Source organism: Poecile atricapillus, chromosome 9 (assembly GCF_030490865.1).
Source record: "Poecile atricapillus isolate bPoeAtr1 chromosome 9, bPoeAtr1.hap1, whole genome shotgun sequence".
NCBI classification, from domain to species: Eukaryota; Metazoa; Chordata; class Aves; order Passeriformes; family Paridae; genus Poecile; species Poecile atricapillus.
In genome coordinates, this window is record NC_081257.1 from 19,375,521 (window position 1) to 19,400,985 (window position 25,465).

General features: G+C 43.4%; 1 protein-coding gene across 1 annotated transcript in view; it reads right to left on the reverse strand.

Moving 5' to 3' along the window:
• The window catches only part of TAFA4 (TAFA chemokine like family member 4), a 46,129-nt gene extending 28,817 nt beyond the window's left edge, over positions 1-17,312 (reverse strand). The window contains exons 1-3 of the mRNA XM_058844587.1: positions 17,289-17,312; positions 10,750-10,886; positions 7,625-7,740 (exon numbers count right to left, since the gene is read on the reverse strand). Coding sequence (XP_058700570.1) covers positions 7,625-7,740; positions 10,750-10,829 — 196 coding nt within the window. The 5' untranslated portion in view covers positions 10,830-10,886; positions 17,289-17,312. The remainder of the gene's footprint in view (positions 1-7,624; positions 7,741-10,749; positions 10,887-17,288) is intronic.
• Positions 17,313-25,465: the final 8,153 nt, after the last annotated feature.

The following is a 25,465-nucleotide window of genomic DNA, read 5'->3' on the forward strand; positions in this document are numbered from 1 at the left end:
TCCTAAAGAGCAACTTGCAGCGCAATCAGACTTTGTTTTAAAAATATCCATTTAGAAACACTGAAAATAAAATTATCAGCTGCATTTCTTTCCCCTCAATGACACAACAGTACCAATTTCCAATAGGGTGCATGTAGAGAACAGCAAGAATCTCTTTCTGCATTCAAGCTCGTTTAGATGAGAAATTTCAGTTGACTTCATTTTGGTTGGGGTTCTTTCTTGTTTTGCTTTATTTTTTCCAGTTGGAGGAATACCAGCATCTGCTGAAAGGACTCAGTGGACAGAAATCATTAGCACAGCCACAGTTCATGCCAGACTCAACTCTTGTTGCTGGGGTGAGTTAAGCCAACTGACATCATATGCTCTTTCCTCAAGTTACATTCTGACTTGATGATAATATTTTCAATAAATTATGTTTTCTAAAGACAAATCTGAGGAAACTTAGAAGTAACAAGTGTCAGTGCTAACACACAGTGCTGAGATTTTCCTGTTTGGTCTCCTCTGGAAAAGGCATCTCCTCAACATGGCAAGTCAGGAGACACTTTATGTCCCTTTCAGAGACAATCCAAGGACACCACAAACAAGGTCAGAGCCTGCTCTTGATCAGCCTTACTTCCTGTTATGCAGAAGGAAATCTCCTTAGAAAAGAAAGGAGTTGAAGAACGGATATACAGAGCACAAAAGATGCTTTAAGGTTTTACACCCAATCTGAAAATAAAACAAACCCAAAAGACTACCTTGGTACATTTAGATTTTTGGTTTCCAATCACTTACAATTTTGTTTTTGCTATCAGGCAAAACCAGCCAACATGATGCAACACCCTACAAACAGCTGTTAACACACCCAGGTCTGCTAAACACAGATCCTGCCATTCCACCCCAGCTAATTTGCAATAGTTTATGCAGAAAAAGACATCAAAATAAATCTGCCTGTTCCAAAATCACTGCATCTTAAGATGCTACTTGAAGGAAGTGCAGGTATAAAACAGAACTGGTATCAGGAGGATGCAAGCAGAAAATAACAGAAATCTTTCCTCACACTTACCTGGTCATTATTTCTCAAAATAACAACATAAATCAAAAGACCATTCAAGGACTGCAAGGCATATGGATGATATCCATAAGGAAAGCAATGGGTGGAAATAAAGAAAGGGAATAATAAATAAATAAAGGCCAAACTCTAAGCCATGGAACTGTTGATCCTAGAATTTTCCACTCATAATTTCTGGCACTTCTGGAGTTATTGTTAAAGATTGCCACCCTGGAAGATAATGAATGTCAGGTGTAGCTTCCATCTCCAGTGTGATGAGGAGAGATTACCCTGCTGAAGCCTACAAGACATCTTTAATCTCCTGATTTAGAATCCATTGTCTGCTATCAGTTGTCACTCTCCTGAAGGAATGGAAGAATGCCGCCAAACGCTGAAAAACAGCTGCAGCAAAAGGGCTACCAGCAGCAATTCTGAGGTGCTCTGCCAACAAAACACTTAAATGTTAGTAAGGAAAAAAAAAAAGAAAGAAAAATTCCATCTCCAGGTTCTTCCATTATTAATTAAATGTTCACTGGTTTCCAAGAAGAAATGCTTGCTCAAATGTGTCCTTGAAACCAGGCATATCAACAGCACAAACTTTCAAAGTTAAAGTCGAGGGGCAGCTCTCTGGAGGGGAGAACACTGTGCTTGGCACGAGAGCAGAGCTGGGCACTTCTTGGAGTCAGAGTGGAGCAGGCACAGCTGGGCCACGTTTGATGTCACAGCCAAGGATGACAACAGATTTCCTGCTCTTAAATACAAGGTGAGTATTTTGTACCCACCCACAGCCAAGTGGGCAAATGAAAGCCACCATGGAGCATCAGCCTGCCCTAGGCTGCCTCTGAGCTACCCTTCATCAGGGAGCACAGACAAAACCAGACAGCCTAAACCACCAGAAGCTGCTACCCATTTCCAGGGACATGCATTCAAGCCTGTGCAGCCACTCATTTGGGATGAAAGGCCTTACAATTATGGTGAAATGGGACTCTGAGCTCAGGGCAGGCTCTGCACTGCTGTCACAACCAATGGAACTGAAAGGCAGCGCAGCCCAGCCAGCGAGCAGAGACATGGTGATCAACAGAAAAACAGGAGCTAAAATAGTTCCCATCCTTCAAAACAGCAGTGATATGCCAAGCACTAACTGGTGAATTCTGTGACAATGTCTGGTTTAAGTGTTAGTGAAATCATAACTATGAAGTTCAACTTTCCTGCTGAGACATATCCAGAGTGGGCTGGAAACTAAATCACAGAAGAATCACAACCTCCCACTTTGGTGAGGTCAGGACTTCATCTTTGGCAGGTCTTTTAATCATTTCAGAGCAAGGAACTCGATATAAGTCCTTTACATGTCAATCTCTTGCCTTCATCACTCTGGCATCCATCCTCCCAAGGACTTGGCGTGTTGACCTCCACAAAAACCCAGAACAGAGCACATGCTGCTTTTTGTTGCATCACTTCTCTCAAGTGAACACCAAGGACAAGATCTTCTCCATTCTATTTGTGGATTCACGCTTATCCAACCATTTATTTCTCACACTAGCACAAGGCTATCCATTTGCAATGTAATACCTTTTTTCTGTTACCAGATCTAAGTTTGGGAGAAGTAGATGTAAAAGAAAAGACACAGAGTAAAGAGAGCTTTCCTGCTTAGAGCTTTGGTCAATGGAATATAAAGATTATCTTTACGGCAGGCAGCAGCCATGTAAAAACAAATGATGCTGTCAATGTAAAATGAATAAAATAAAGACAATATTTTCACAAGCTTTCCCCAATGGCTTTAAAATAAGGTCATTTTGGTGCTGCAGGAAAGAGCTTGGTATCAGCCTCCTGCTCCACAGTTTGACACACTTGGCTTGGCCATTTGTATTAAACGAGATTCTGTCTTCTTTTTATTACAGAATTCCTCCCTCCCACTTTTGATACAATGATATTTGATACCTAAACCTGCACGTTTACCAGTTTGTCTGTAATTCTCCCCCTCCCACCCCTCAGCTCCCAGGAATACACCAATCTTTTCACATGCAATCACATTCCGTGCAGTTAAAGTGTACATTCTTGGAAAATGACACCAGAAGCTACATTTTACCGTAAAAAAGAATAAATCAACACTGAATTGTTACTTACTGGTACCATAGCTATGCATCTAATTTGAAGTCATTGTCAAAGTCTGTAACATATATTAAAAGCTCTCATTTTTATTTAAGGAAAAAATTAAAAAAGGAAAATATTTCTTATGCTTTTTTTTTTCTCCTCAAAAATAAGTATACCAGCAAACTTCACACAGAGAATTCTGCTCCTTTTTGTCTTAAAGGGAACCTATTTCTCAAGTGAATTGCCTTCCCTACCTTATTACTTGAAGAGATTACAGTCAGGGTTGTATATTGTAGCCACCCTATATTTAGAAGCTGGGTAATAAACCACATAAATAGCACACTGAATAAAACATTAAGACATAAAAGGAGTTAAATAGAAGGGCTAAAGCTTATTGTGCAGTAACCATGTCTGACCCGTGGAAATACAAAGGGCTCATAATTCAAGTTAGCAAAATGCGGAGTTGGGATTTAAATCAGGAGGGAGCCGGCGGTGGCTGAGTGCTGGATCCCCATCCACAGCCTTGCAGGGCCCTCTGCTGGAAACGGGAATCCATCTCACAGCTGCCCAAAAGCACTGCCAGGAAAAATGATGCTCCAACCCCAAAATAAGAGAAGAACAAGCAGCATGGGTTTTCCCTGTTTTCTTGAAAACAGCAATATTTCTCATACAAAGCTGCGTTTTTCAGCTCTCTCAGAATTTTTCCTCTGACTCCAGTGGGGACAGAGTCTGTCCAAAAGCCCTGAAAGCAGAGAAAGGAAGTCCTGAAAGTTGTGGAAAACTGCAGTTGATGTGGAACATTCTGCCTGAAAATTTAGATCCTCCAGCAGAGCTGGAAGCATTTCAGGTGAGCACGACCACACAAAAGAGTCTCCAAAAAGCCAAGATGCACCAGTAACTCATGGCAGAAACTGCTCAGCTGGCTGTGCCAGCTCAGGGTCTGCAGGGCCAGCCCTCACACCAGCTGACCTGACAAAATGTCTTTTCAATTCTTCTTCATTTGTGACTTGGAGCAGCGAGGTGGAAACAAATCTTTTCTGCTACCGAATGTATGTTGCTTCATCCAACACAGCATGGAATTGATCATTATGTTGGTATAAGGTACTCAAGAGCCTGAAATACTGCCTGGTTTTAAAAAAAAACAAGTAAAATTGAAGTAAAATTAGTGCTTATGGTTCCCTTAGTTATTGTCAGGGCAAAAGGGAAACTCTCCAGAAGGGAATTCACAGCAACAAAGTCAGATGAACATTCTCATGTTTCTTCTCCACACAGATATACAAGAAGGCTGCTAAAATAATCTGCACAAGCAGCATCTTTAATGCTCTAATGGTGATGAGAAGGGAAATTTCTCCTCTGCCTTTTGACTCTGTCATTCAGGACAATTGCAATGTTCCAATGAAAAACAGTCTGTGGCCTCCAAGCTGGATTCGAGATCCAAACTCTCCAAGGCGAGGGCAGGATTGTCTTGCAGGATTGAACATCTCTCCCCTGACAGGTATCTGATGGTGGTGAATATTTCAGAGAGCAGAAGAAAGGACCAGGTCCATCTTGCATTTCATTACAGTGAAGAGGCCTCTACTGTAAGAGAGATTGCTCAATGTCATTCTCTCCCACTTTTCAGGAGCTATTCAGGGTGGCTATTGGGTCCATAAGATCCAGTCTCTGTTCCTGCCTGAATAGGGCAGACAGCTGTCAAATGTCATTTTTTTCAGGCACCATCTAGGTCAATAATTGTATTTTCCCAGATTGGGCTCCTTAAAAATGGCAGTATTTTGAAAAGAAAAAGTCAATTCCCACTTTTCATCTTAAATTCTCTTGTCTGCTCTTAGTTACTAAGGTTGCTTAGCTGTACCAAGCACACATTTATTTAAAGATGCTGATGATGTCAAGTAAATCACTGGAAACACACTGATTGTCAGGAGCAGACACAACCTGTTCTGAAAAAGCAGCTCCTCTCAAAGCATCCCAGGCTGGGCACCTCATGCTTCCCAGCTCAGCTGGTACCTGTCAGGTGACAGCTGCTGGACCTAAAGGACAAAGCCTTTGCTGAACCCAAAGCTTGGAGTCATTCCTCTAATGTGCTTCAGGACATTTTACTTTGCAAAATGTGAATGCTGCCTATTGACTGCAAAAATTTTATCTCAATTGCTATCCAAGAACATGCTAATTTGTATGAAATAAATGAGGCTAATTATTTGCTTTCCACAAAACTGGCTCTGCTAAAAGCTCTGAATTATTTGCTTTCCTGATGAACAAGGCAGCACCTTGCTCACATAATAGATTCCATCAGAGATTTGATTATCCATTAGAAGGTCAATCTATGTGTTGTGTCAAGCAGCAAGGATAAGATGAGGCTGGGAAACACAGGTCCCTTGAGGACAGACCCTAAACCTTCTATATCCTCTACAGTGCCAGGATTCAAATGTAGGGAGCTGGAGAATCAAAAATGGCATCACTGCTTCATCTACCACATGGAATCAAAGTGGGATGGGGGACACTTCAGTGTACAAAGGAGGGAAACTCACATTTGGGGAAGAACAGGACACCACAGTCTAAAAAGGTGCCTGAAGGCTCCAGCTTCAAGGACATTGAAACCCAAAGGCATTGTCTATTTGTAAAACAGCTCCAGAGTTGGGCCAAGTTGAGGATTGATGAGGAGCTGAACCTTCTCTTAGCTCACCAGAGAAATCACAGCACACAAATATGCTTAAAAATCAAACAACTTGACTGTGTTTGTGGTACCTCTTTGATAGGGTGGAAAGAGCTCCTGGTGTCAATTTAAGGTATGATCTCCAGCATTCTGAAATTTTATGTAAAAAATTTTATCTTGGTTTACATAATGCACTGTGCTCATCACACAAGGCCACAACACAAGATCACTGCTGCCTTATTACAGGTATTTCCCTTAGGTGCACAGGCAAAGTGCATCTTGAAAGGACAAAAATAACATTTCTTCTGACAAGGCTGCTCCCCAAATGACAAAAGCTGCAGAAGGCTCTTCTCCAGGTTTTTCTGCAGAGTCAGCTCAGAGATGCTCTGCAATTAATCTGTGATTGTGCATAGACCCCACTTCTTCATGAAAGGGATACAACTAATTCCCAGAACAAGTATGGGTCATCCCCCATCACTGCATGCACTGGAACCACTCCTTTGGATCTGCCTCACAGTGCAGTTACTCTCCATCAACTGTGGCTGTATTTTATAGCAAACATGAGTGTTGCACAGCCAGGGAAAGCAGAACTGGTGATGGGGGAAGGCAAGGAGGAGGTTCTGCAGCTCTCAGAGACACAGCAGCTACGTGCAGGTCAGTCAGCCCTGCTTGCCAGCTCTGAAGATATTTTGGTGAGCACAGGAGGAGCCTCCAGCTCCACCTAGACAAGCACTGGAAGCAGCCAGGAAAGAGATCAATAGTTTGTCTCCTCTGGAGGATGGAGCCTCTACCAGATGCATCCTCACTTCCCAGCCCTGAGGGGAGTGGATGCTAACATTAGACCTGGGCCCACAAGAGTCTGGCTCAGAGCTAAGAACATTGCACACGGATTTGAGGATTTACACCTAATTTAAGAACAGGGCCACATCACAAAGAGTTACACTTGCAGAAATCCCCAAGCCAGCATGAAGCTGACCATGGTGCTGAGAACACAGACCCATAGTGGAGTTTGTAGCCAGAGTTTTGACCTCCCCTGAAAAGCAGCACTGACAGGATCTTTTGTTACCTCACCTTTCTCCCTAGTGGGATTGAAGGTGGCACAGTCTTAGCACAGCTATCCCATTTTATTTAGGACAAACACCTTTGCATTAGCACTGGTACATCTTCATCTCTTTCTGCTTTCAAGCTGATGGCTGCATGATCCTACCAGAGATGTTGCTACAAAAATCCAGTCTGGAAGTCAATCCAGCTTGTTCTAAGCTTTTTCTGACATTTATAATACGGTAACACATCGTGTCTGGTAGGTATTTCCCTACTACAATAGTGCATCCCCTTAAATGCAAGATCTTTGTTTTCCTCACTACTCCAGTTAGGAAAAGGAGAGTGTCACAGGCTGATCTCAGCACAGGTCAGAATTTGTGTCAGTCAGTGAAAGAGCTGGCTAACATGAGTCTGAGGGCTTCGATTTATTGCCCACCAGAGCAAGTGATACCACTGTAAAGTCAGTTGATAACGACAGGATTAAGAGAGTGAAGGTAAGAATACATCTCAGAAGGTCTTTGGATAAGGATAAAGCAAAATGACACCAACAAATCCCAAAGTCCAAGCAGTCATGAAGTCACTCCAAAAAGCTCCTGGCAAGCTTCAGTACATAAATAACTAGAGAAAAGCCATGTAAATTTACAATAACTCTTTTTTTTTCCTTGGTGGTGGTGTATTTTTAACCTATTTCACTGATTACAACATGCTGTCAACAGCCTCATCAATTATCCATTGCTAGAAAGTGGGCTCTAACATGCTGCAAGTGGTATTAATTGGTCTCAGTAGCACATAATGAGTTTAAAAGCTCCTACCTGTGTGCCCCCGGGGATGGTGACTAGAGGCGGACAACAATTTACAGCAGACCATTAACACATAGACCAGAAAGAGCCAGTCAGACAGAAGCATTGATTTGGCACAGAATCTCATCCTGGAGGCAGAAAAGGAAGCAGTTGAGTGAAAGAACAATGTGAGTAGGGAATAACATAAAAATGATGCGGGGAAGGAGCAGCTGAAAGGACGCTGAAGAATAACTAATGTGGTTTATTGCAAGGCAACACTCACAAAATCATATTCATTATTTGGTTGGGATCAATTCTTTGTTAAGGACATTTTATAATTAGAAGCAATGTCTAGCACACATCACATTATCCACAAACACATGTCTATAATAACACATTACGAGTGCAATACAGTTCTATAAATCTGAGATTCATAGGGATGGGTTCTTTTGTCTTTTATTAAAATCCTGCCACACTCAAATTTAAACATACATATTTATGAATTGTGCTGCTATTTTTAAGCTCCCCCAATGACAGAAAAAGAAAAAAAAAGTAATTTTTACTTAACACTTCTCAGGACATATTGCTAAAGCTACCATCTCCCCTGTTGCCATGCACAGGACTTGGCTGGGTCTCCCAAACACACAATATTTGGGAGATTTCCTGGAGATCAGCCTGTTTGCTGAGGGGAAAACACTCACGAAGCAGCACCTCCATCAAACATGCAAGGACTCACTTCTCTGCCAGGGTACTGGAAACTGCATTTCAGAAAACATTTGCTCTGAAGAAGGTGTTGTTAATCTTATTCATGTTATTCTCAGAACTAAGATCCCAAATACTCCGTAATTTTTCTGCAAATATCTACAATTAAATCCCTCAATAGCTTATGTTATGCCATTCATCACATAGAAAGGGAATCTAATCATCTTTTTAAACTCAGTTATGATGATTTATTGCTTGCATGGTACATAAATGGGTGTTATGTAGTTGAACCCTTAGATACCATGTTCCACACTTTCAGCAAATTCTGCAAGCAGGAATACATCAAATTAATTAAAGGCAATTTATAGATTTGCATAAATTGAACCAAATACTGTTTTCATGGCAGTGACGTTAGTCTGCAGTTAATCAGCATGCTGGGATTTGGGCAAGCCTATCACAAATTTATTTGCACAAAAAGGTCCTTTGGGAATTATTTTCCCCCTTCAGGTTCCAGTTCCGAGTCCTCCAAGGCTTTTCTAAAAAAAATTATCTGTGGATCTTGAAAATACCTAAGATTATTCAGCTAATCCAATGTTCTAGTAATGAAGAGACAAGTTTATAAAAAGAAATCCCAAGCAACAACTCTACTGTCATAACCAGGTGACACATGTGGGTGTTTAAATTTGATAAACATCTACCAATGAAACCAAAACAGGCACCATGTTTCCTCATTTAAAATTCCTTGCACAATTTCTGTTTTCACGCTTTGCAAAACCATATTTTTTTCTCTAATTGTAAATGTTGATAATGCCCAAACAAAAAATTCACTTATTAATATCAAAAGTTAAGAAACCAGAGGCTTGCTGCATAAAAATATATTTTAGCAATAAATACAAGTTTACACTTCAGAAAGAAATCCATCAGTGCAAACCCCAGCACCTTCAGCCTACAAGTTTTGGCTTTTTTTAATTACACAAATATTGTAAACAAAAAACAAACAAACAAACAAACAAACCAAAAAAAAAAAGCTCACCATGCCTACAGATTTCAGGGAATTAAAATTTCTTTACATGTAAAGAAGCCACATTTTAAGCACTGATTTGGCAAAATAGTACCTTTTCTGGCTTTAAGAAGATGCTCTGTTTTGAGGCAAATATGTTGCTACTCCAAACACAGGAACAAACACCCTGATGGCCTTTTACAACGGTGTATAGGAGATTCTGTGAGCATGAATCAAGCCCAGAAGATAAAGACATCACTGCTCCCTACCTACCCTATGAGTACCCTCTTCTGGAGCACTCCCAGACTAATTTAGAGCAGCTGAACCTAATTCACCTCCTGCAAGCAGCTGAACCACATAATGTCACTGCAGCTAATGGGATTGAGACTGTGAAACCAGCATAAATGTCACTATTGCTGTTGATCCAGTATTAGCCTGGTAAGTTCTGAAATCAGTCTACCATTTCATGTTTTGGTCCTACAAATCTTTCCCAGGTGACTGAAACTCTTTTTTTTTTTTTTTTTTTTCCAGGAGAGAGCTGAATTTAACCTTCATTTCCTTGGTCTCTCTGTGAGAAACACACAGATTAGAGCTCAGGCACCAGTTATCACTGAGCAGGATGTCATCATCTGCTCATCTTCCAATCCCATCCTCCTGTTGCTCTTAATGCAAACACCCAGATCTGATCCAAGTATGGGTGGGTACCCAGCTCTGGGGTTACTCTGACACATCACCATGAGGACAGAAACCTTCCTCCAGTTTTCCTGGATTTAGCCTGTGGAATTCAACGCCGCAGCTCAGGCATTCTGAACGTGCCATTTCTGGTTGGAAGGGACAGGTGTGATGATGGATAGGTCCCAAATCATGCACCATATGCTCAACAGCTGCTGTTCCAGCACTTAAATGGACCCAGGTGTTCCCAACGTTCCCAGTGCAGCAGCAAGACTGGTCCCAGTGGAAATGGCCAGCTACTGACCTATTCTCAAAAGTTTTCCCCAGTTGAGTTTGACTCTTTTGAGACATTAAACAAGGAATGTGAAAGCAGGGCTCATCAGGTTAACAGGGTAACCTTACCCCAGTGTAAGAATATTTGAGTCCAGGAATGAGTGTATCACTACAAAGCATCCACTTGGTCATATCCAAACTGAAAGGCTGCTAAAAGCATCCAGTACCATCCAAATGACACAGCTGCAGACTTTAGTCTGCCTTGCAGGTAGACAGGACACAAGTTTCAGCCTGCTAATGTAAAGAAATACAAGAGGATCTTTTTGAAAAGGCAGAGAAAAAATGATATTTGGCAGACAGATGCAGCAAGGGGTGCTGAGCCCTTCAGCGTCAGTGGGCTGCCGCTTTCAGAAATGTCAAGCCTTCATTCTCTATTGGATTCAAGTGGATATTGTTGCTAACCAGAACAGCGAATCTTCAGTGTCATTTGAAAGATAAAAAGTGCTCTTACCTTGGGGACTTTGCAAGAATTTTGTTCCAGTCAAACACAATTATTTCAGTGTGTTTTTCATAGTTATTCCAGATTCCCATTTGCGGCAACAAATAAGCCTTTCTGCATCTCAGAATTTCTTCCTTCACTTCGGGGACCTAGAAAGAAAGCCACATTACACTGCAATTAACGTCTGGAAAGGTGCTGTAAAATACATCTTTGTTACCCAAATCTTAGTTTCACAGTGCCATCTACAGTGCAATCCGGGGCAGAAGGCAGCAGTTGTACTGTTCCTTTCTTTCTGAGAACACAGAGAAGCTGTGGTGAGGCAGCTCTGAGGTATCACTACGTTAACCAAAGGCAGAGTTTGCTGCAGTAGGGGCTGCAAACAGAGTGTGTGCAGCTCACTGGGGCATCATCACCTCATGCCCTCTCACCACCCAGCTGCTGGGAAAGCTGTAAGGTGCAAGACTGCACAATAGTGCAAACACATTTCCACATGGCTCCAAGAAGCCCCCAACAGTGTGAAGCAGACATTATTAAAGATAATGGGGGAAATCTGTCATTGTCTTTATAAAGCTTTGGCCCTGGAGCCTGCCTGAGCAGCAGAGGGTGACATCCACAGGAGTGTGTCTGGGATCATGCATCTCTGCACCCCCTGACCCTGCTGCCTCTCCTCGCTTCCAGCATCACCTCTCGCACCCAGCACACCCACAGCCAGGAGCTACACCCTGGAATCTCCACATGGAAACACTTTCACAGCAGCACTGGCACACCTTCTGCAGAGCAAGGAGCTCAAACACACCATTTTATAGACATTCAGACCTCTTTGCTTTTGTTGTTTTTATTTGTTCTCTCACTTCCATCCCTGGGCACAACTTGACCTTCTGCTGTTGAAAACGTGACACAGAGCAATTTGTGAGAGTAATAATAATGTGGTCTTCACCTACACAGTGATCACAGTAACCTTTTCTCATCCACCCTTCTTTTCATTTCACTCCTCCTTTGATCAATTAGAAATTTGCTTTTGAGAAACACAGAATTACGACATTGGAGGGCAGAGCACGTCTGGCATCACAAAACCACATAGACAGACACTTTTCAGCAGCTCAGGGCAGGAAACCCTCTGGCTCAACAGGCTCAACAGGCTCACAGAACCTTCCAATCACAGGTTGGAAGGGACCTTAAAGCTCATCTTGGCCCAAACCATGGGCAAGGACACCTTCCACTGCACCAGGTTGCTCGAAGCCCCATCCAACCTGGCCTTAACAGCTCCTTTTTATTCAGAATGCCACGAGAAAATAGAGTAATTGCTGGAATTAAAGAGGTGCCAGGCCAGCAATCTATAATTAATCACATTTTACTCTCTTTGCTTTCCAAGGTGGAGCTCCAGGGTGAGCCAAAATCAGCAGTTCTCTCAAATCAGCAGTGGAAATCAAAACAAAACATAGGCAAAGAGCTGTCTTCAGAAAAAGCACAACCATCCTGTATTAATCCTTTCTTCCACAAATACACGTGAAATAAAAAATAAAACTAAAACAACAGTGTGCCTCAAAAGACCTATTAAGAAGAAGCAAACAAACAGGATTTTCAATTTAGCATTGACTGACTGAAATAGTTATGTGGTACATTTTTACCCATTTCATAATAGGACAGGTAGATAAATATATTCTTACAGTGCTCTTGTAGAAATCGATACTGCAATACACTAACTTGGGTTTTAGTGCTTATCTGTTCCATAATTTTTATTAGAGAGGAAAATAAAGTCCCGTGCAGATGCATCTACAGGTAAATCCAAGCATCAGTGTAACCTGTTCTGTAAACACATGTTAAACACTGGTAAAAGGCAAGGGAGTATTGATTAGTCCAACTCATTCTAATTAAGTGGATGCAGAGAAAGTGACAGATGATACACCCACCTGCATATCTCCAGGTTTTCTGATGCCTTCCAGGCAGTGATATTTCTTTAAAAAATAGACTTGTATTAGGGGAGATTAAGGCAAACTCCTGAAACCAGCTTTGGCTGGTTTATGTCAATAAAGGAGACAGATCAGAACAGAAACAAGAGGCTCACCTGGTTAATAACTGTAAAAGGAATTCCAGGCTTTTCATGGCAAAAGTGTGCTTTGTGTGTGTTTTGTGAACAGTGGGTTTAACTGCTGGCCCCTGTCTCGTCCCAGGGTGACACATTAATTTGGGAAACAGAGCTGCTTGTTTATTTTTATACAATGAGCTCTGGCCAGTGAGCAGCTGAACTCCACCTCCAGAAAAGATACAGAAAAGAAGGAAGAGGGAATGGGAGAGGGGAAGGGTTCCATTTTCAGTATTTATTCATGGACTGGCCATGAGCACCTCCTGCTTTGCACAGGAGATCCCCAGAGGCTACACCACTCCCCTGGGTCAGAATTTAGGGCAAATGGAGATTGTGGGTTCTGGGATCTGGAGGGAATTGCAATGGGCAGCTCTGCTGCACCTCGGTCCCAGCACAGTCTGTGCCTCTGCACTCAGGTAAAATGGGTATAAACAGCATTTCCTTGTGTCAGGGAAGTTTTTCAACAGAAGCAATAAAGGTCCAAAGTTATTTGAAAACTGTATAGGCACTGTATAATTCCTTTTGACAGATGGAACAAGAGAATATTTTAAATTAGGTGCATTTCCTACCAATATTTACATGTTGTAAAATGCTTTTTACAGCTACTTTCTGCAAAGTATAAATTACCAAACCATTTTGTGCCATCTTTTATAATAAGCTATTAAATAATTTAGAAAACCTCCTTTCATTAAATATTTAAAAGGCCTTAATTCTCCATTCTAAATAATTCCTCACTTAAAATACAACTGTGCATCTCTTAAAGACTCCTCTTCTGTAAAGCAAAGGGTGAGGAGGAAAGAGATTTGGGGTCCATGTACTGCTCAGGGGATTTGCCAGCCTGAATTTAACCCCACTGTCAGTCTGGCCAAACTCTTTTCTTATACTGAATAAAGTATACTTTATTTTTTCTTATACTGAATAAAGGACAAAGGGAAAATATCTGATATTTCTTATCAGAGGGGGGAAAAGATCTGGTCAGGTCACTGTGTGTGTTTGAAAACTGCTGCTGTTTGAGGGGAACTAGAGACAAAAGAGAGCCAAGCAAACACCTGCACACTGGCTGACCAACCCAGAGCCCCATTTTGGGGCTAAATCACTATACACAGGGTAAATATTCAGTGACAGCACTTGAAGGGGACATATAAAATAGAGGAGGAGCAACTTTTTACACAGGCAGGTATTGACAAGACAAAGGGGAATAGTTTTAAATTAAAAAGGAGAGATTTATATGAGATGTTATATAAAAGTTTTTCCCTTTTCTGGTGAGGAGGCACAAGCTGCCCAGGGAAGCATCCCTGGCCCATCTCTGGAAGCGTTCAAGACCAGGCTGGACTGGACTTGGAGTACCCTGGGATAGTGGGAGGTGTCCCTGGCCATGACAGGGGGTGGGGTGGGATGGGCTTTAGGGTCCCTTCCAGCCCAAACCATCCCTGACTGTGCGCTCATGTTGCCCCATGGCCTGGGGTGACATCCCTGAGTGTGTCACAGCACAGGTGACTGATGTCCCTGTCAGGATCCAGGCCACTTATGTCCCTGTCACAACTGATGTCCCTGTCGGGATATAGGTCACTTATGTCCCTGTCACGACACAGGTGAGTGATGATCCTGTCACAACACAGGTCACTGATGTTCCTGTCCCGATTGATGTCCCTGTCACGACACAGGTCACTGATGTCCCTGTCACGACACAGGTCACTGATGTCCCTGTCCCGATTGATGTCCCTGTCACGACACAGGTCACTGATGTCCCTGTCCCAATTGATGTCCCTGTCCCGATTGATGTCCCTGTCACGACACAGGTCACTGATGTTCCTGTCCCGATTGACGTCCCTGTCACGACACAGGTCACTGATGTTCCTGTCCCGATTGATGTCCCTGTCACGACACAGGTCACTAATGTCTCTGTCCCGATTGATGTCCCTGTCACGACACAGGTCACTGATGTCCCTGTCCCGATTGATGTCCCTGTCCCGATTGATGTCTCTGTCACGACACAGGTCACTGATGTCCCTGTCCCGATTGATGTCCCTGTCACGACACAGGTCACTGATGTTCCTGTGCAGAGGTTCCCTCGGGGCGGTGCTGCCCCCTGGCGGCCAAAACCCCTCTCCATGAGGATCATTCCCCATTCCCCATTCCCCGTACCCCGTTCCCCACTCCCAGTTCCCCATTCCCTGTTTCCCGTTCCCCATCCCCCCCTCCCCGTTTCCCATTCTCCGCTCCCCACTCCCCGTTCCCCATTCCCCACTCCCCGTTCCCTGTTCCCCTTTCCCCGTTCCCCGTATCTCTCGGCAATCCCGTCCATCCTCTCGCTCCCGGCTGTGCCTCCAGCCCCGCTCCCGGCTCCGAGGGAATCCTTCCCCCGCTGCAGCAGCGCTGCTCGGTGCCGGGGCTGTGTCCGGGACAATTAGCGCTGTGGTTAATCACATTAACGCCTCGCAGGGGTGGTGCGGGCACGGCAGGGACTTCACCTTCATCTGCCAGAGACCGCCGGGCGCTGCGGGTGCCCCGGCAGCGGGCGGGTACCGGGAAATAACGCGCCCCACTTTCTGCACCTGCTCCCTTAACCCTCGCCCAGAAATCTCTGCATCAGCTCACGTAACTGCAGCTTGTTCTGGAGGCTTTGAGTGTCAGTAAATCCACCTCGGCCGAGTTATTCCAACAGTTAATTAACCTCCCCTTAAGCACTGCACCTTCCTGCTTGTGCCTCCTGATACATTCTGCTTGTTTTCCCAGCTGGCACATCCCACGGGGATGTCAGGCCTTTAAAGGCCTTACTCACACCAGGCATGGGTTACACCAGGTAGGAGGGCACTGTGCAAACTGAGAGGACATAAAGTTACCCATGTAGTACAATCAGAGAGTCACAGAATTACAGAACAGTTCGGGTTGGATGGCACCTTAAAGCACATCCAGTTCTTCCCCCTGCCATGGCAGGGACATTTTCCACTATCCCAGGCTGCTCCAAGCCCTGACCAACCTGGCCTTGGACACTTCCAGGGATGGGGCAGGCACAGCTTCTCTCTGCCAGGATCTTGTCACCCTCACAGTAAAGGACTTTTTCCTAATATCCAATCTAAACCTACTCTCTATTAGTTTGAATCAATTCCCCCCCTGTCCTGCCACTTCATGCACTTGTAAAAAGTCCCTCTCCATCTTTCCCATTGGTTCCCTTCAGGTACTGGAAGGTAGCACAAGACTAAGCTCACAGTGCAAGAAAATAAAACTTTTGTTGGGCCCATTCCCTCCTCCCTTTTCTCCCAGAGTTGGCATCAGCTCTTCTGCTTCCCTACAGGAATCTCTGAGGGCTGGAGGTCTGGTCACATCGAGCTCCCCACGGCAAAGTGAAGTGAGAAGGCTCTTTGGACCACACAAAAATCATCCAGGCAGGTATCCAAAAAAACCACAGGGTCACTGCAGCAGTGCCCAGCCCTCTCAGACCTCAGCAGACTCCCTACACGCCTCATGGGCAATTTTTGAACTTTATTTTTATGACATCACGTTCCATTTACGACATCAGTCTCTGCTGGCAGCAGCTCAGTCTGCCACCCCTAGTCAGGCCTTTCCACAGAAATATTTCAAAATCTCACTTAACAGGAACTGGGGGCAGTGGGGAGGAGAAGAAAGCAATGCCAATGAGAGCTGGAGGAAATAAACCCCACACACATCCTCCTGAGGAGGGAGAGCTGAACTGTGTATATCCACATCACAGGAGGTATTGACCACACCAGCAGCCAGACCATCCCCACACAGACACATCCTCTGTGCCATGGTCCTGGAGAGAACCAAGACTGTCTTCAGCAGCATTTGGAGCTCTCAAGGGTAAATCTGTCCTCACCCCCCCCTTTAAATATGAGAACAAACCTTTTATCTGTTGAGGGCATGTAAAGATGATGCCATGGGAGGTTATCCTGTAAAACATGCCTAAATCACCCTAATTTTCCAGCCCAGACTTCATTAGTTAATAGTGCCAGAGTCACAGTAGTGATCTGGGTGGATCATCTGATGAAAAGGCTTTTCAGATGGACTCATTTGAGTGAGAGTCTGCGGCCCCCAAATTTGGGCCAGCAGAGCTCAGGTCACACAGGAGCAGAAAGAGCAGTGCACAAGATCAGGAAACAAATTCAAGCAAGGAACTGAGGGCAAGGAACAGAGGACTGACTGCCAGAAAACCCAAAGTCCACACAGAGTGAGGAGAAGTTTAAAATCAAAGCTGTTGCTTCCTCTGCTCTCTCAGCACAAAGTGAGTTCTCATCTTTCCTCCAGGATAAAGTCCACCAAGACCAAGAGGACTGCTCAGAAAGCAAAGTGCAGCTGTTCTTTCTGTCAAGTGGAGGCAGAATAGACCCTTTTCTCCTTACAACATTATTTATTATTCATCACCACCCCACCAAGGACCATTCTGCCAAACTCCAGAAAAGGGAGGTATCACCATCAAGATTTCATTTTAAAGGTTGCACAGACTTACTGATGTGGACAGGCAACACAGGAGATCTCATTACAGTACAGAATTTCAGCTCTCAATTACCTGTATCAGAAAGAATTTCTCCTTGTGATTATGCAGGTTCTTTCAGTCCCTCACTGCAGCCCAAAATCTTCTCCACTCCCCTGTGTAAGCCCTCCTTAAGAGATGTGCCGGCTTCAGGCACTTTGTTCAAGGGAGAGCAGGAATTCCTCCAGCCCTGTTCAAAGAGGACACAGAGCAGACTGTGCCCTGCTCCACTCCCAGCTGCCCTCCCAGAAGCAGAGCTGTTCTCATCTAAAGCAGGCAGCACACCAAAAAAAAAGGTGGAGAGAAATGTCTTTGAAGGAAATCTCCTCAGCAGAATGTTTCAGACACAGCAAAAACACATTTTCCCCTACTGTAAACTTTGCCTGCCAGGTAGCAAAGCATTAAAGTTGTTGAGCAGGTTATCTTGAGCCATAAAACACTGTTTTCTAGACCCTGAACTGATGGAGGAATTTAATTTCTCCCATGGAAGGCAGAGATAACTGACCTGCTACAGAGCAGGTCACTCACCTTCCTTTCCTCTCTCACCAGGGACCCAGCTGAGCTGGTGGTTATTTTGCAGAGGTTGCTCAGAGGAGGGAAGAATGGATGGAAGGGATGGAGGAGGAAAACTCTTGTCCATTTGTCCCTCTGGATAATGCACTGGGAGGCCCCAGCCCTATTCTGGGTGTGGTGGGCAGCTCAGGGCTCACATGCAGGAAGCAGGTGATGCCTAAGGGTGGCTGTTCAAATTAAGAGCAAGAGAAAATCCAAGGGAAATAACATGAAAACTAAGAGAGTCAGCAAATGCAAGTGGTAAGGAAAGGTGGAAGTAAATGTTTAGTCAAGAAAAAAGAGTTTGTTGGAGATATGTCAACTGTCTCCTTGAAGAGGCTTGCTTTCAAGAAGGGCAGGATTTAAAGTGGTTCTTCATAGCACTACAAATAACATAAAAATAAATTCAGTGTCCCACAAAGATTAATTGTTGTGTGAACGAAGAGAAACTTTCTGTATCTAAGTGGGGGAAACTAGTGGAGCAAACTGCTCAAAATCTCATGGAGCCTGTTTCATGGAGATTTCTTTAAACTGGATTCACACTTGTGGGATGCTCGAGGCTCCCCTCTCCACCCACAGGGCTGGATTGCTCAGGGTATGTAACAGGATGACATATCCTTTATTCCCTGGAGCAAAACAACCCTGGGTTATAAATGTGAGGTAATCAGTCATTGTTCAGTGTCATCCTCAATACTCTGAATCAAGTCAGAGGTTACTGAAGGAAAATCCTAACAGAAAGAGACTGAAGCTGCCTCCTGCACATGGGGATTTCCATGTAGGTGGAGTCAGGGTGTGTTGTATTTAGATATCTTTCTGGAGGTTCTTAGGGTCCTCATGTAACCAAATTTGGTTCTTTCTGGTCCTACTGCATTAGAATATTTTATTATCTTGTTATTCCAAAGAGCACCTCACAGTTACAGCATCCCTAAGCTGTGTTAGGCCCTTACAGCAACAGGACCCGTCCATTTCTCTGTTACCAACATAACCTGGTCCCTGCTTTTGTTTCAGTTCCTCAAACACTCCAAGAGGAAAGCACAGAACAGCCAGCTTTGCTTTTAGAACACAAGCATGTTTTATGAGTACTGGATGCACGTTGGCTGATGAAGAATCCCGACTGTCTGGGTATATGGGATAATTGTTCCACTTGGGACTCATTAGCTAATTATTTAAAGATTCTAAGGAAAAGCATTTCACAAATGCAGCACTAAATTTCCAGAAGTGTAATTACAGGCTGAACACACATTTTTTAGCACCTGTGTTATCAACTACATAAGCCAATAGCAAAGTACCTTGTGCTGTGCTGCCCCTGCTCTCTGGCAGGCTTGGGGCAGGACAAGATAACTACTAGGAAATTGAAAGGGAACGTTTTAATATTCCCATTTTGGTAACAAAAACAACACAGTCATCTTGGGGTGGTTTAAAATTCTGCCCCTAACATACAGAATCTCAATAATGAAGGATAAGACTTGCACAGGATGAGGGAAGCACAGACCAAGCAGCCATAACACAGATTCTTGATCTGGTTTTGTCACTTGACTTTGATGCTATGGGATCAGCTTCTTACTCAATCTCAGAAAACATTGTTGGCTTATCAGTAACTTCCTCAAGTTACTCTGGGAAAACATTGCTCTACTGAGCAGGAGAATTACAGAGCAGGATTCCTGACCCAGCAGTTTCGGAATTGTTACTCAAAAGTAAAAGGTGTCACATCATAGATTGACAAAAATGAGGCAATTGGAGTCCATGGAGACAATAAAATAAAATAAAATAAAATACTCGATAAAAAACTTCATTTAAAGGAGAACCCAGTCTTGTTCAGTCTGGATTCTCATATACTGAGCAAAAGCATATTTAGAACCAATCTCAGAGTTGTATTTGCTTTTCTATGGTTTGGTAACTCATCCTGGATGGGACCCCTGCCCATCCACTTTCTTTTTGTGTGTGGATTCCACATCCCTCCAGCAGGTCCTGCCTTTCTCCAGGTACCCAGAAAAATTCCAAATCCCAATACGAGTACATAAAGCAACACTCTCAGCTATTTTCATTTCCAGACCCACCAGGAACTGCATTACCTTATGAAAGGAAAATTCAGAAGTCCCATAAATTTTGCTGCTCACTTCCAGAAGGAACTTCCTCCATCCTTTCCTCTTCCTGCCCAATCCTCCATGACTCCTTCCCTGTGAATCTCAGCCCTCTGTTTCTTGCTTTCACAGCCCCTCTCCTCTCCCTGCCTCCTCTGGGAAGTTGTCCTGCTTGGCAGCAGCCCATGTGTGAATCCCCAAAAAAAGGGCTGGGAGGCAGGGGAAGAGATGTCCATGAGGTACCTATTGATGAAGGTAAAGGTCTCCTGTGGCAGGTCAGTCACCTGCTGGATGCTGTTTTCATCCCTCCACAGGCTCAAGGAAGCCACACAGAGCTCTGGGTACAGCTGCAGTGGAAAAGGAACAAACCTCTAAAGGTCCCAGACACCTTCCTGTGGCTGCCAGGACAGGACAGCAGCAGCCACAAAAAGCTGATAACTGCTCCTCAGAAACAGTAGGAGAGGTGTTAACATTGTCTTTCCTTCTCGAGTACCTGAATGGTCAGAGGGGCCTCCTTCCAGCACCTCTCACAGCTGAGGGAACACCTTTCCATGCAGGAGGCTCAGCCAGTGACCCTGGCTGATGGATGACCCCAGCCAGGCTTTGAATGAGTAACACCACCTTCTCTTCCTGGCTAGGGCTAGAAACTTCCTTTTTTATATATTGTTTATTTTTTGTCTCTCTTTTTTTTTTAATAATTATCATTTTCATTCTCACAACGCTCAGGGAAACCTGAACTTCAGGCTTTCAGTTCCCAATCTGCCTACGATGGAATTTTCTTCTCCTGTTCTTCATTCATGCAAAAGCCTCTCCTTGATCTTGTAACCACGTGCATGATGGGAAGAGCAAGTGGTATAATTTTGATTATGCTTTGAAATGCTCAGGGTTGGAAATGAAGTATGAGATTTCCCCCACTTCCCCTGCCTCTCTTGAAGGCAATTATTATTGCCTTAAAGATGTGAGATCTGTTGAAAGTAACAAATCGTTGATTGTTTATTTTCAGGGTAGACAACAATCAGCTTTTAATCAGCTTCTCATCTCTGCTAGAGAGCTATTAACTCTCTTAAAAATAATTAGAGAACAGAAAAGAAAAACCTTCTCCAATTATTTTCATCCAGGAAATTGAGATTTTATGGGGGGGAAAAAAAACAACACCTCAAGATTCAAAGATTCACAGGAAAAAAAAAAGTTAACATGGTTGCACATTAAGTTCTCTCTTTTATCAATGAGATATTGTTTGCCAGAAGTGGGATTGTGCTTCCTGAGTTTGTACAAGGTTATGAATATTGGCACCTGAATAAAAAGCAGTAATTCAGTCACCTTGGGCAGACACTCAGATATTGCTGCTGAACAATTTGCTGAATTTCCTGTTTAAGGAAATGGATTGCATGAATCCTCCATTTCTCTGATTTCTGACTGTTCACACAACCCTGGCTTTCAGATTCCCACAGCACACATTTTTTCCATTCTTGAGTAAATAGTCTGTGAATTTCTGTCCTGGGGGAAACAGTACTCAAACTTAACTACAATAAAGAGAGCAACCTCCGAATTTCAATTATATTGGAATTAGCAACAGGTATGAAACATCTCAGATATCACCTTTTGTGACTTCAGATGGGCAGCTGAATAGTCATTCTAGCTCATGTACAACTTTCCAGAAGCTTTCCCTACCAAAAATACCATGAAAATATCCCCTCAATGTGCCTCATTTACTACTGCCACACCGAGTTACTGCTTGTAACTCGAATGTCACTCAAATAAAATCAACCATGAGCACTTTGCAGGGTCCTGAGACAGCTGCTGCTGTCCTGCCCAGCAGGTATTTGCCTTTCAGGTGATGGCCAGGCAATGTCCTGGCTGTTCCTGAGGTGGTTTCACGTCAAGGAGCCTTTGGTAAGAGACTGGGGGACAGACAGATTTTGTCACTGTCACTTTGCAGGAACCTGCCCTCCAAAAAAAAGTAATGGACTGCAAATCCCTTATGGACTCTAAGAGACAGCTCTCTAAAGAGTGTGTGAGTGCTCAGCTGATTAAGTTCTCTCCCACCAGGACCACAGTGACTGTATCTTTTTATTTTATTTTCTCCATTGCCCACTGGAGATGAATTGTGATGACTTTAAAAAGGGATTCTTCTTGTCCATCGATCAGTGTTGTACCATTCGACCTACCGGTGTCTCTTTAAAGATTGATGGACTGGAACACAAAAGTGGAACTCTCTCAGTTTAACTGTTCCCACCTGAGTTTCCTGCACTGTGAGATGTTTTCCTAAAGGGGCCCATGGAATGGTTGCACCATTGGCTCAAATTCCAGGGTTATTGCACACAGAATTCCCATGGCCTGGCAAGAGGCAAGACAGCAAAGACAGTCACAGGATTGGTTTACATTAAAAACTGCTTTCATTAAAAATGTGCTACATCTCAGGACCAGAGCAGGAATTTAAGTTTTCTGCTTTAATACGAGTCACTAATTAGATGAGGGATGGCAACAGTAATTTAAAGAAAATATGGAAAAAATTGCTTGCTGGATTCATATTTTCCCCTCACCAACTGAAACCCCTCCTTGCAAAAGACAAATGTTTAGGCTGAGATTAGCAAGAGAGGCTGCAGCAGCCAAACCTTCACTCACCAGAGGGTACCACCACATCCAAAAATGAAGACACACATTTTTAATGTAGAGCTGTGCCTTGCACTAGGGAAACCCCACATGTTATGTACTGCAAATTTAGTCTAATGTCTCATTTTTAAACCATAGATGAAGTCCTGTCCACCTCTATCCTCCCTTAAAGCTGACAGACAATGGGAAAAATGCACTTCTCTGCTCACAGAAATTGTTTGATGAGCCAAATCCAAAGGACATTTTCCAGAGAGTGCAACGACCCTTATTTTACCTTCCTGGTCCTTTTTCTTTTTCTAGGCTGATGGCTTTGGGCAAATAGAATAGCTACTTGGGTATTTATTTATTATGATTTTGAGGAGTACTTGTGAGTATAAAGTGTCTTGCAGCAGCTGTGTGTCAGGAAGACAGAAGAACCCACTTGGAACACTGATATTGCTGCATAAACCAAAATAAATGGCCAGTGGAGGATATGGTTCATCATTTTAAATTATTTTCACTCTCCAGCCAAAGACAGTTGGTTTCTTAAACCATGATTTTATCCTTTCTAATTTGACTTCTCAATTGTACCAGAATTCTTAATTATTTCTCTGCTTGCAATAGCACCATCCAATTTATCACCTGAGAACAGCAGCATAGCATAAATAATCTATTGCCTTTTTAACCTGAAGGTCTCAGCATTTAGTCTTCAAGAATATGAAAAATTTCTAATTTAATAATGGAATGTTCCTGTGACGGTCACCCTAAGTGGAAAGTATTGCTTCCTGAAGTTTCCTCCTCTCCACTCAGGAGAAGTCAGCAGAGCTCTCTGAATCCACAGCTCAAATCCAGATTAAGCTCCATTCCAACAGTCTGGAAATTATCTGGGATCCCCTGGAGATCTCACCTAGCAGAGACCCCTGGCCACTCATGTCCTGAGGTGAAAGTCCCAAAACACAGAACCACAGCCAGGTCCTGTCTGAGTGTTGAACAGTGTTGAGAAAAACCATGAGCAAAAGGGAAAATCCAGAGATTACTCCCCTGGCACAGAGGACTGGGAACATTCTCTGAGTGGGTAAATTTCAGTGATCTTGCAGTAGGAACAGGATTTTTTAAAAATCCTCTCTAAAAAAGATCTGCCAAGCACCGTGTCATAAAAATACAGACAATTAATTTTCCTTGGCTCTTATTTACATCTTTGATTCTGAAAGTCTCATTCTGGACAAGAAACACTGACTTCCATCCATTACTCCTACAGCAGCAACACCCCCAGTGTGGCACACTGTTTGTTACTCATCTTAGAGACACAAATACTATGTTTAACCAAGAGCTGAGGTAAGATTGAATTAATAAAACAAGCTAACACAAAGTAAAGCCTGAAGCACCAGAGCACCCAGCACTTTGCAGTTTGGGCATTGCTGGGTGGAGCAGAAAAAGTAAAATTTGCTGCCCAAATCACACTTTACTGTCAAAACCATCCTGTGGGAGCTTTATGGAGACATCCTACTCAAATCATGTCCTGTCTGCCAAGCAATGCTTTACTCTGAGGTCTTAGAAAGCCTCCCCAAACCCTTCCCCTCATAGGCATGGCCCACCTTCAATCTGCTCCTCTTTTCTCAGCGTGACCCAGCTGAGTCACTTCACACAGGACAGCCCTGACGTAGGAGAAGGCAAAATCTGCAGATCTTTGTGAAGCATCTCTGTCCTGCCCTAGAAACCAAACAGAGATGTCTAAAAAAGACAGGAATAGCTGAACCCCAGCCATTGGACAATGTGTTTGCCACAGAAAGGCAGTGACCCAAGGGCCTGAGGCAGCAGCTCAGCCGTGCTTGTCAAATGATGCATTTGTAGCTGCACTGAGATTTGAGACTCAAGCTTGAAAACCAGCAGCACTGGTGAGTCCCTTAGAGTGGAAGCATGAGGACTGTGAAAGTCATATTCCAGGTGCAATGCCATACACATCATTATTCCCAGCAGAGAATCCACCCGTGGGACGTGTGTGGGTGCCTGCTCTGTTAATATGAGACTGGAAAAAGGAAAAAACCCTGAGTGTGAGACACAGAGGAGCCCTTCCAGCACCAGGCTGTTTGTCTCCTCCTTTAATAACATCAGCTACCACTTGTTAATAGAGCAGCTCCTCCTCCCAGCCCCTCCTCTACCCTGTGTACCCTGGTGATGCCTCCTCCATCGGATGAAAGGCGGAGGCCCCGAGACGTTCCCTTTTTTCATCATGTATAATTTGTAAAGCTAGTCAAAAAATAGCAAGCAATTTAGCCTGGAATTTCGCCAGCTGGGATATTCATAGCACATGTGATCAAACAGCAGAATTTGCCAGTCACTGGAAAAACAATCAGGTTCCGTAACCTGACTTCACCGCCGAGGAGAGAGCCTGTAAACATCATTATTGATCAGGGCAGAGCTATTTCCATCAGGCTGCAGCACTCTGGACATTAAACATCTGCAGAGTCAACACCTACCCAGCTGAAGTTAGCTCCAAGAACTTAACATTCCCAAGACATGAGCGATTTCCAAAAGGATTAGCAGCTGAAGACACTATGAAATTACACTGAAAATTGAAGAAAAAGATATCATAAATGGATTTTATGTAAAACTCCGGGTTATGGTACAGCTTATTGACATATACAACAAATTAAAACAGCTAATTCATCTTACTACCTTCCACTGATAATTTTTTAATTAAGTTACTTATCTTTATCTACATATTTAAGAATGTAGGTCTTTCATTATTCATCTCTTAAAGAAAATCAATGCTGTCCTGATTTGCTACAGCTCAAACAAGGGAGCAGTATTATCTATGCTAGGACTGACTAATAGAAAAAAAAAATTCATTAACTTTATTAGCAAGCCCTAAGAAAATGTTATTGAGCACATTTTCATACCCCTAAAAGTCTGAATTATGAACCAAAA